This window comes from Arctopsyche grandis, chromosome 9 (assembly GCF_051622035.1).
Source record: "Arctopsyche grandis isolate Sample6627 chromosome 9, ASM5162203v2, whole genome shotgun sequence".
NCBI classification, from domain to species: domain Eukaryota; kingdom Metazoa; phylum Arthropoda; class Insecta; order Trichoptera; family Hydropsychidae; genus Arctopsyche; species Arctopsyche grandis.
The window spans coordinates 20,030,001-20,042,305 of record NC_135363.1 but is presented as its reverse complement, the minus strand read 5'-3'; the positions used below and the strand labels follow the sequence as shown (position 1 = coordinate 20,042,305).

The following is a 12,305-nucleotide window of genomic DNA, read 5'->3' as shown; positions in this document are numbered from 1 at the left end:
TAAATATGAGATTTTTTTCAATTTTAAGAAAATAAAACTGACCCATCTTTTAATAACAGTTATTAAAAATTTATTTTTACTATCAACATAATATGATTCAAATATCGAAAGTGAAACTTGAAGTTGTCGCGCGCATAAATCATATGGAGTTTAACGAAACTACCTACATATATAATCACACTTACCGGTTCTGATCAGGTTTTTCACTTTTTAACTTCCACTTCAATTCAGCAATAGATCAAGGACACGCCTGAAGAAAACAAAACAAAAACAATATTAATATCGGATCACCTTTTTCCCTATAATTTACAATATATCGTGTGAAAACATTTTTGATTTATGTTCGCGCGCTTATTTAATAAATGTAACTCTAAAGCGATAATTAAATGTGGCGATAGGTTGCAATTAACCTTTTGCAGATAATACACATAGATAGTAGATATAAGGTCAGCCATGCGATTCAAAGATCGAATTTGATACGCGGTAGGCTTTTTATCGATTTATTGCAATTGCGATTGGCGGCAACGGATCCTCGACTGTAAAATGTATGTACGAAGTCAAGGCTCTTAATATCGAAAAATCGTGAGAGAATAGTGCAAATTTTACGTCAATAAAAAAAATTATATTGTGTACGAAAAGCAATTGCCATTTAACACTTAACATTTGTTGTCGTAATACGCGCCAGTATTACCAGTGCTTAACCATCGTTAAAAGTTAGAAAGGTAGTCAAATCATGCTTTGCAAACATTTTAATTATTTGCCATCGTCGATAATTGTCGTACCTACGTATTATATAACACATAATATACATATACAAGCGTGCGTTTTTGTCTTTGCTAATTTTGTGTTATACCAGTTTTGTTAATGTTCACAAATTAATATTTATTATATAGGTATAGTCTGTGTTCTCGTCACACACTTTCCTTGCTGTTCGTCTTCGCGTTCAAGGTCTATGTCTTTTTTCGGATTATATTATATATTACATAATAAATACAAACGTGTATATTACTCGCCTAAAATATTTAAATGTGCGTATAAATTTATGGTAAAAAATTATCTTCGTCTTAGCATGTTGTCGGTAAGGGCTCGAATCACGGTAAATATTATTAAAAATATATAAAATTAGCATTAGAATCGACTGCTATAGCTTTGACACTTTGATTGAATAATATAATACTATTTTCGATCGAATAAATATATTGTATGATAATGATAACCATTTTCATACAGTATTATCTATACTTAAAGCAGTTCAAAATAATTATGCCTACATTGATTTTTATATGATTTTAAATGAGCTGTAAATTTCTATCTATGGTGAGATACAACTTTTCCTACACCATTTCAATTTAATGTTGAAATAAAAATGCATATAATTTTTGGTATGATACATTATTTATGTGTACATATGTATATTGTATATTATTCAAGTCGCTTTTACCAGATTCAAAAAAAAATCACCTGTTTACAAAGTTTTACAAACACAATTTTGGATACACAATAACTTCTATGCCCAAAAGAAAATTCAAAAAATTAGATGCGAAAAAATATTTACAACAACTAAGCCTATTTTAATGTTTTATATGTATAATACCTAAAAGTATATAATATCATTTGAAATACATATCTATATGTTTTTTAATTTCACAGCGGAATAATTAGTTAACGGAAGTGAGAGTTTTTTAATATTTAATTCGATTACTTTTCAAACACGTGTATTTTAAATTACATTAATCAGTTCTACCGGAAACACCAATTTCCTTTTGTATAGCATATTCATTTAAATAATATTTACGTTCCCATTTTCCATATTTATCTATCAATAAAAATAAGTTTTGCATGTCATTTTTCGCCTATAGAGTCATATTTTATTGACATACATATGTATATATATATAATCAGCGGTTCGGTGATTACTGGTCACAAATTAGTCGTCACAAAGTCACTAAAATCTCTATAACGGAACATCTGGCAGCCGAAAAGTTCATCATACTAACGATAACTATCATAGTAACGAGAACTTGAGTGTCAAATATTGTGTATTCGCGATTTTCATGGCAAAAATTGTCTTTGTGACCAATTACCATAATCAGCATCGTTGACTAGTAGTTAGCATATATGTTTTCGAACATAGTGGTCACTGGTTCGATTCCCACTGGTTGATGCTGGCCTTAGTTTGTGACTCCAGGTTGATCGTTCCCTATCAGATTTTGCCAATTTATCTGATTTTCATCGAAACGGTTCAACAAATTGGCAACATTTACCCATTTCTCGCAGTTTCCGAGTTTTCAGCATTTTGAATTTCACTGTATATACATATATGTATATAAAAATGCTGCAAATTTGTCCATTAATCTCTCGAAAATTTTGAGTTTCTAAGCGTCTCGAAATTTGATGATTTGAAATGTAAGTTTATCAGAAATTTGTCAAAATTTATGCATAGATGACTCTATGATGCTTTGTTAAAATTATATCTATGTATATATATATATATATATATATATATATATATATATATATATATATATATATATATATATATATATATATATATATATATATATATATATATATATATATATCTATAAAACTCAATGTTTGTCTGTCACGTATGCGCTCCTATACCATTCAACCGATTGCGATGAAACTAACAGGAGTATGCCCGTATAAACTAATTGTGTGTATGCCCGCGATGGTTTCTGTAAAAAAATTCGCCCAAAAACGGGAATCAGTGGCATTGTAACGCAATAATTTCAAATGTGTTCGCTGCTTGCGTTTTTTCGACAAATTATCATTACTGTAATTTAATTTGATTATTAAGTATTAATTTGAAACTGAAGTATCCACTTATCAAAACACATCGAGAAACGGGAACGGGAATCACTTGCATTATTGTGGCATTGCAACGAATGCCGGGTTCAGCTGGTATTATATAAAAATTGTATATCGATGTTTGTACATAATTGGCCAGGAAGGCGCATTGGGATTTATTTTATTTTTACATACATATTAATGTATTTATATATAAGGAAGGCCTAACAGGTGAACCCCAATGCGATTTCCTGGCCATTTACAAATATCGATATACAATTTTTAGAATAATTTTAACATCATAGAGACATCTATAGATAAATTTTGGCAAATTTTTGATAAACTTACATTTTTATTGAAAAATTAGGATTTTGCAAGACATTTGTGGAAAATTTTGCAGCATTTTTTAACGAATTAGCGAAATTTCAGATGCTGAAAACTCTAAAATTGCTAGAAATTGGTAAAGGTTGCCAATTTGTTGGTAAACTTTGATAGGAAACGATCGACCTGGGGTCACAAACCAAGGTCTGGAGAGCAGCAACCAGTGGGACTCAAACCCGTGACTCACAATGTTCGAAAGCATATATGCTAACCACATTCCACGCTGCTGGTTGAAAAATAACATTAGTTAAATTAAAAAGCTATTAAACCTTTCTCTCGACATCAAATAAACCAATAGATCACTACGACTCCCTTTACGAAATAATTCAACAACATCTAAACTATCAACCTTGTGAAGGCTGTATTGACGATTAGATTAAAATTTCGACACGAACCGAAACCATTTGAATGTTAATTGAGAATTTTCGGTCAATTTCTCAATCCACGGAATCACATCTGCCATCGACTGAGCCGTGACATTATCAACACACGTTACATTACATACGAAAAATTATGCACATTGCACAGTTTACGAGTCGAAAATTACTTAAAGTCCACTTCGAAGGTATGCAAATGTAATACAATATAGAATATACGATTTCAATCCATTCGACGCGGTTTAGTTACGCCACTTTACGACGCGAGTTTTTGCACAACGATCCATTTTTATAAGCGTTTAACACTAATAGCGTCGGTGTATTGTTTTTTCGCTCGTTGCATTTATTACATTATTATTTTAGCGCGATTCCGTGGAGGTGGCGAAAATAACGAAGAATGAACAAAAGTAATGGCGAAAAAAGAAAAAAAAAACGTAAAAATATATTCATTCGCGACTCTTTGGCAATCGTTCTGGATCGTCGAGGACCGCGAAATTTGAAACAATGTACTATAACCTCCTAGATCGATTCATGGATCGCGGCGTTTTCGAAAGTGACGCGTTCTGCGATCTATTTTTAATCGTTTGTCTCGTTATTAAATAAAATTGACGTGACGTATCGTTCCGCAGGTGTAACGAGTGTGTGTGTGACAAGTAATTGCACGTTTCTTGCTATTGCATAAACAGGAATTATTGTTATTGTTGAGCGATCAGTGACAAACGTCAAACCGCAGTGTTGCGGTGAACTATTTACTTTTACACGTAATATTTTACATTTTTTCCATATGTGTCACGTAAAAATCAAACATGCTTAAAAATCACGTAAAATCGTGACGTGAACACACGAAAAAAACCTATTCACCGGGAACTCAACTTTTTCAGTGAAATCTTTTTTTACATAAATTCGAATACGGTTGTTTCAACTAAACAATTGATATTACTAAATCGATATATGTACAGTAAAACTTTGATAGAACAATCCTTCAAATAATTGACTTTGGATTTACCGAACAAAATTTCCAGTTAACCGACCCCCTATGTCTTCTTCCAAAGTGGAAATTCGACGCACCTAGCTTTATCTATCTGTGTCTTTATACGGTAAGAACTACATACATATATCGAGTGCCTCAATTTTATATATAATATAAATTTATAAAAAAATATATATTTTTTACCATGATGCCATTACATGATATTTAAATTGTACATATATAAATGTATAGATTATAAATCATATTCAAATAGTGGTGACAAATATTTGATAGGATGGTTTGGCCAATTTGATGAGGAACCGTTTCAACAATGAAATCAGATGAATTGGCAAACTTTGATAGGAAACGATCGACTTGAATTCACAAATATCCAAGTGTGAACAGCAGCCCTGTATAAATACTCCGAATAAATTCTCCTCAATCAATCAAGTTTGAACCTGGGAACCTCTCGATGGTTGTCATTAATGCAATTACCGAGCTATACTGCTGGTGTATACAAGTCACCACTCGTAAACAATCAATTATGAGCAAGTGATCATACAGCTGTAGCAGTTTTGGCGCATACCGGCCGATTATTAGCATTAACGCAAACACCGACCTATGTATACTGTACTGTTGACTTTAACGGACACCCCCAGTTTTAAATTAATCTGTTACGTCAAAGTTTTACTGTACTACTATGTCATAAACAGCATCATGGAAACGGATACAAACGTTAAAACTTCCATTATACATATGTATGTATGTATTTACTACCAATATCTAATACTGTTTTGTTTTATGTCATCGAAATGTTACTGGAAAAAAATCAGCAATTGATTTATATCTGATTTTACGTAGACAAAATACGCATTGTATTTATGATTTGATTTAAATAAAAAAAAAAATTAGGAGCAAGAGTTCAATAGGCGTAAGATTACAATGCACATTATGGGTCAATTGTTCAATGGATACGTCCAAGCAACACGTGCTTTGTAACCATTGTTGGACCCAAGCAAAAAAAAAGGGAAAAACAACAATGTTGCAATTTCGTGATCGACGAAACACTTGATTAGACCACGTGGGAAATAATCTCACAATTTATATACAATCGAAATCACTCGTGTGAATGTTCGACCGATAATGGCTACTGTTTTTCTGGTTCAAAAACGCGAAGAGCTCCTCATTGTCTCTCATAATTTTTTTCATTTCGGAAGACCGAAGGTCGTTAAAAATCATAATCATTTTCTTAGCATAAATTTCACCTCTCGTGTATTTTATTTTGAATAGGTATTTATTTTTTGTTACGTCAATTGTACAGTGAATTAATTTACAACCGTGTAGTTTCCTAAATACAATAATTTCAGCTTAAAAACACACTGTTCATGCGTACCTTAAACATGTACATATATTTATTTAAAATTGCTCGGTAATTTTAGAATCATTTTACAAAAAATCTAAAATTTGTAAACCAGTCGACCTTACTACGCACGTAAAATATTCCAAGATGAGTAAATTTCTTAATCTAAATTTTAATACACCGTTTAACCTACGGGTTGAATTCGGCAAATGATAAATCAGTCAACTCATGAAAGTTTTTAATTGTCGAATAGACCATTACGAGCATATCATAAAGTAATACAAACATGATGATTTTGAACTCGTGATATACCGTAACGGGTGGTCCGTTCGTGCGAAAAGGTTAAAGCTAATTGAAACGCATATATCATGCTGATTTGAAAGCGTAGGAACATACATATATGGACATGTAATATATATTGCGATAATTAAAATAAGCGTTAATGTACTTTTAGCGATTCAAATGGAGAAAAATGATTGAAAATCGCGTGAAAGCGGCATTTGTATTATACTTAGCGTGAAACGATTCTCATAGGAAATGATAACGAATTCACGATTGTCGTCATTCGAAAAGCAGTCGCAAACAATACAGTGGAATTGAATCTATGAAAGTGCTGAAAACTGGTATTCGCTAATAATAGAGTGAAAATAATTAGGTTTCGCCATAAATTTCCTATAAAGGCACGTATACATAGATCGTGCGCCCGAGTTATTATATTCGAACTTCCGTTTCACGTTTAAACTGTAACTTTTAAAACTCGGTTGAAACCATTTAATGCTTTTATATACACGATACAACATTCACAATGATGTTTATTGATTTTATTTTCAGATCGATCGATATAAACGGCGCGGGATCAAAAACGAATCAATCAAAAATGTATACTAGCGTTTATACGAAAAAGTTGATTTCGTTTTGATAGTCGAATTTTGATGTGTTTTTTAAACTGATGATATCGGAAAAAATATCATAATAAAGAAAATACTTTGTTGACGTTTTTGTGCCAAGACTAGTTTCAGTGAGTGATTTTAGTGTTGAAAAAAAATCAAAACAATCAATAAAAATGGAATCAAGCCGTATAATTGTAGCCGTATTGGTGGTGGCAGTATGTATAGGAGCAGTTCACATGCAGGTATATATATTTTTTAATTTTATTTATTATTAAAATTTCATGACAACAAAACACATTTGACATAAGCAATGTGATTCAAAGAAGTCAAAATATTCAACAAATACCCGGAGAAATTCATAATCGTTCATATTGACGGTTGTCAACAAGTAAGACTAGATATGGAAACATGGTCTAATTCTAAACCCATTTAAATAGCAATTTTCATTGAGTCTTTTTTACTGTTTTGCAATATTTTATTTCAAATATATGTTGCCATGGTGCCATTACAGTTTCCTTAAGCAACACATATGGTTTAAACTTGTATATACATAAATGTATAAAATTGAATGTCTATTTGTCTGTCTGTCTCTGTCTCGTATAGGCTCCTAAACCACTCAGCCGATTACGATGGAACTTTCAGGAGTAATTGTATGCATTTCCGGAAAGCTTACTGTGAAAAAAAAATAGGAAAAAATCTCTTAATAATTCGTAATTACGATTTTACCGACGCGAAAGATTATAAATTTGAAATTATATTCAAGTACTAGTGACAAATAGTAGGTAGATTGGTTTACCAATTTGATGAGGAACCATTTTAATAATGAAATCAAATAAATTGGCAAACTCTGATAGGAAACGATCGACTTGGAATCACAAAAAATCTGAATCTGATCAGCAGCACTACATAAATACACCGAATAATTTCTTTTCAATGAAGGTCAACCCATGGGATTGAACTCGACAACCTCTCGGAGGTTAGCATTAACGCAACTACCGAGCTATACCGCTAGCTCATATGTATGTATGTATGTATATCTAATTAAATTTTACACACATTTATGGGTCCAACGGCAATGCCACCTTTCCCAAGTATTCTTAAATATTGAAATCTGTATCCAACATTCGAGCTTTGCTATATAAGATAGGTGTATAAATAACAATCAAATACTATCCGCAATAAAAATATATGAAATAACTGACACTAGGTATTTTATGTATGTACATATGTAGATTAGTATGTATGTTCTTAAGAAAAAAACCTGCAACTTTTATAGAAAAATCGAATAATTTTTATAATATTTATTGGCATACGCAAACAAGCCTGTTTCGTAATATTGTATTTTGTAGACGTAACACGAAAATTTTAGAATTACACAATTTTTCCCAATAATTTTCGTAAGCACTTACAGGCAGTTCAACCGTGAAATTAATCGATTTTAGTATTATGGATATTAATATAGTAAAGCACATGCACAATCTCCATTGGAAAATTTGCTGAATGTGTAATAAATTAGCATGAGACATTTGCACGGTAGCTCGGTACCATCGCTGCAGGTGGTGCGAGCAAAAACCACACTCATAATAAGAGTTTGAATTGGCGTGAACGAAAAAAAAGTATTAAATTGCATTTTTTTCATACGAAAGATCGCTTATTATGGCATCGGATGATTGACTTAACGACCAAACGGCGGCAACGGCTAAATATGGCCTCCGGTTGCGAGTTGTTGGCCGAAGATGCGGCATACGCAAATCTTCTTTTAACGAGACGAACGCCAAATACGCCAAAGTCAAAGTGAGTGGTTCCAAATGCTAAAGCTCACGTTTTAGTCTATCCTAAGCTCGGATGGTAAACACTAGACGTGCCAAGAGCCGTGGGTGGGAAGATGGTTAACCGAAGCGAGAGTTGTAGGCCGCAAGGACAACCGTTTGCCCCGATTTAGTCGACAAGAAATTGTCGTAAGTTGCGTAAATTCCAGTCGTGCCTTGTTCTGTTTATCCGCGTGAATCTGCACATACACACACACACACACACAAACACACAATATATTGATGACCTTTTTAGGTCGTGACCCACCGAAGAGGATATCCTTAAAAGGACACTCCCTATCTAAGAAAATTTGTCATTGCTATTCAGTTCTAGTATACGCTTATATTGTGATACAAAAAAAGTACAAATGTATTCAATATTATAGCTAAAAATTGAATAACCTCAAGAAAGCTCTTATAAATACACATAATATAATGGAAGCATAGACAACATTTGCGCTAAAATTTATTTATATTTAGACCTTGAGGCAATTATGTTTTTAAATACATTACCAACAAAGCAATATATGTACATATGTATGTACATATACTAAAGATCACATACATACATACATAGATCAAATCATTGACATGTCCCGTAATAAAGAAGAGGAAATATGGAGACGTATGAAATTAGGATGGAGTGCATTTGGAAGAATGAATGCCACTTTCAAATCTTAAGTACCACTGTGCCTGAAGAAAAAAAAAGTTTCAGACTCCGGACCCAAAGCGCACCGTTTATTGTTCAATTGTTGTAATTGCTTTGTTAAAGGTTCGCCGAACCTTTTTTTTGTACTCTAGCTTTGTAAATAGAGCCAAACCGCCCCGATTCCTGGAAAAAGCACGCTCTCTATCCGTAGTCTAGTGATAACGTATGGATGCGAAACTTGGGCATTGAACGCCAGAATTCTGCCTGCCAGAATTCGGTGCACTCAAAGAAGTATAGAACGCTGTATACTTGACATAAAAAGGAGAGATACCGAATAAAAAACCGAATAGAAAACATAATACCTGGGCTAGAAGTACATATGACAAAGGTGGTCGATGTAATGGTGAGAGTAAAGAAATTTAAATGGCAATGGGCGGATCAGCGGATAAAAGAACGAAAGAAGTGCTGAAAAGTAAAATTTTCTTACTGGAAACAGCTATGCTAACAACCCCTTACAAATAAGTACATATATGTATGTATATGTACGAGTATATACAGTGAGCGAAAAAAAAATTACGCATTTGGAAACAATGCATGCAGTAAACAATAAACTACCCCAATTGGTGTACCCTTGTTAATTCAGTGTAGTAGCAACGCATTGACGCCTTGCGCACCTTCGCATATTTTTTTTTATTTTTATTAAATTATCAAAAACTATTTAAGATTGACCAGCCGTCAAGCCGAACACAAAATTTAAGCATATTTACAATGGAATATGAATCAGTGAATAAAATAAACTTTAAATAACGAAATAGCAGACTTTGATAACACCAAAATTCGACTTTAGATTTATTTGCAGTAGCCTAGTTTATGTTAATAAGCTAATAATGAATGAATTTAGAGTTAGAAAGGTAAATTTAAAAGAAACATTGAGACAAACAGACTATTCATTTGAAACTTTCAAGTGACAATATTTCTAATATTTTAGTTTTGTTTTTAAATCTTTCAACTGGAACTTCAGCATCAATTCGATGCTTTCGTTATATTATACGTTTTTTGTACCTAGTATCACTTTTTTAATATTGAAAAAAATTTCCGCCCCTCGGCGTTTATTTTTTTTACATTTTATAAATAATAAATATATTAAAAAGATACACCTTTATATTATCCAATATAATTTTATTTTTACTTTTACAAAAGTTTTGAAAAATCAATTCTAGCCAATTTAAAATTTTTAAGGCGATAACTTTATTTTTTTAGTTTAGATAGATATAGATAGTTTTTGCAATATGACAGTTTTTAGTATTTTTTGTAATATAAAAAGTTTTGTTTTTTAGTTCTTGTAATCTTGTTTTCATTGTTCATTTATATATATATATATATATATATATATATATATATATATATATATATATATATATATATATATATATATATATATATATATATATATATATATCATCATCATCATCATTTACAGCCATTCGCCATCCACTGCTGGATGAAGGCCTCTCCAACACGCTTCCACTCGTCTCTGTTTTGCGCAACACTCATCCATCTCATTCCGCACATTTTCCTAATTTCGTTCACCCATCTTCCTTGCGGTCTTCCTTTTACTCTTTTGCCTTCTCTCGGGTACCATTCAAGCACTTCTTTTGTCCACCTTTCGTCCATCCTCCTAGCTACGTGACCCGCCCATTGCCATTTCAATCTCTTCACTCTATCCACTATGTCCACTACCCTTGTCATATTTCTCACCCACGTGTTCCGCTTCCTGTCTTTCCTCGTTATGCCAAGCATACAGCGTTCCATACTTCTTTGAGTGCATTGGATTTTATTTTGCATCTTGGCGTTCAGTGTCCAAGTTTCACATCCATACGTCATCACTGGCAAAACGCATTGATCAAAGATCCTTTTCTTCAGGCAGAGTGGCATTTTTGATTTAAAAACAGCATTCATCCGTCCAAATGCACTCCACCCTAATTTCATACGTCTCTTTATCTCTTCATTTTTACTACCAGACATGTCAATTATTTGACCTAAATATAAATAATTATTTACTACTTCTACTGGTTTATCATCTAAGGGGATGCTATCAGGCATGCAATAGCTATTGAACATTAGTTTAGTCTTATCTACGTTAATTTTTAATCCTACTTTTCTGCTTTCCCTGTCCAGCTGTGTTAGTCTGATAAGTAGGTCAGCTGAATCACGAGCTACTAAAACTATATCGTCTGCGAACCGAAGGTGACTCAAAAAGCGACCATTGATGCTTACTCCGGCTGTATCCCAATCCAATTCCCTGAAAACTCCCTCAAGCACCGCATTGAATAACTTGGGCGAGATTGTATCTCCTTGTCTTACTCCTTTTCCTATGCTAAATCTATCTGTACCTGAAAAAATTTTAACCGAAGCTGTGGCATTCTTATATATTGCAGCTAACAGTCCCACATAGGGTTCCGGCACTCCCTGTGTTTTTAGAGCGTTAAGTACTGCATTATGACTAACTGTATCGAAGGCTTTCTCATAATCGACGAAACCTAGGCACAATGGCCGTTGATATTCGTTGGCGCGCTCGATTAGTTCGCCAACTACTTGGAGGTGGTCCATTGTGCTGAAATTTGCCCTAAACCCTGCCTGCTCTATAGGTTGGTTCTCGTCGAGGATATTCTTCAGTCTTTCTGTAATAACCTTCGTGAAGAGCTTGTAGACCGCTGAAAGTAGACTAATGGGTCGGTAGTTCTTGATATCGCTTTTGTCGCCTTTTTTGTGTATTAAAATGATAGTTGCGTTATTCCATCCTTCTGGTATAGCTTGGTTCTGGATGCATTTGCTGAAAAGCCTAGCTAAGATATTAATTAGGGGGGGGCCGCCACATTTTAGTAAGTCAATGGGAATATTATCTTCCCCTGGGGTTTTACCGTTCTTTGCAGTTTTTAGCGCGGCCTCTACTTCGCTAGGCAATACTGCAGGAACCCTTTGGCCGTGTGTCGATTCCAGAGCGGGGAATTGGCCGTTGTCGTTCTCGTATAGTTTTGCATAGAACGTGTAAACTCTGT

The 12,305-nt window shown here is 33.4% G+C and overlaps 2 protein-coding genes across 3 annotated transcripts in view; one reads left to right on the top strand and one right to left on the bottom strand.

Moving 5' to 3' along the window:
• The window catches only part of js (jiangshi), a 40,087-nt gene that overhangs the window by 502 nt on the left and 27,280 nt on the right, over positions 1-12,305 (top strand). For both annotated transcript variants that reach the window (XM_077439053.1, XM_077439052.1), the window contains exon 2: positions 6,731-7,031. In XM_077439053.1, coding sequence (XP_077295179.1) covers positions 6,963-7,031 — 69 coding nt within the window. In that variant the 5' untranslated portion in view covers positions 6,731-6,962. The remainder of the gene's footprint in view (positions 1-6,730; positions 7,032-12,305) is intronic.
• Positions 1-12,305, bottom strand: part of LSm1 (U6 snRNA-associated Sm-like protein LSm1) — a 72,447-nt gene that overhangs the window by 51,433 nt on the left and 8,709 nt on the right. Inside the window, exon 2 of the mRNA XM_077439055.1 lies at positions 186-250. The gene's annotated coding sequence lies outside the window, so the exon portion shown is untranslated. The remainder of the gene's footprint in view (positions 1-185; positions 251-12,305) is intronic.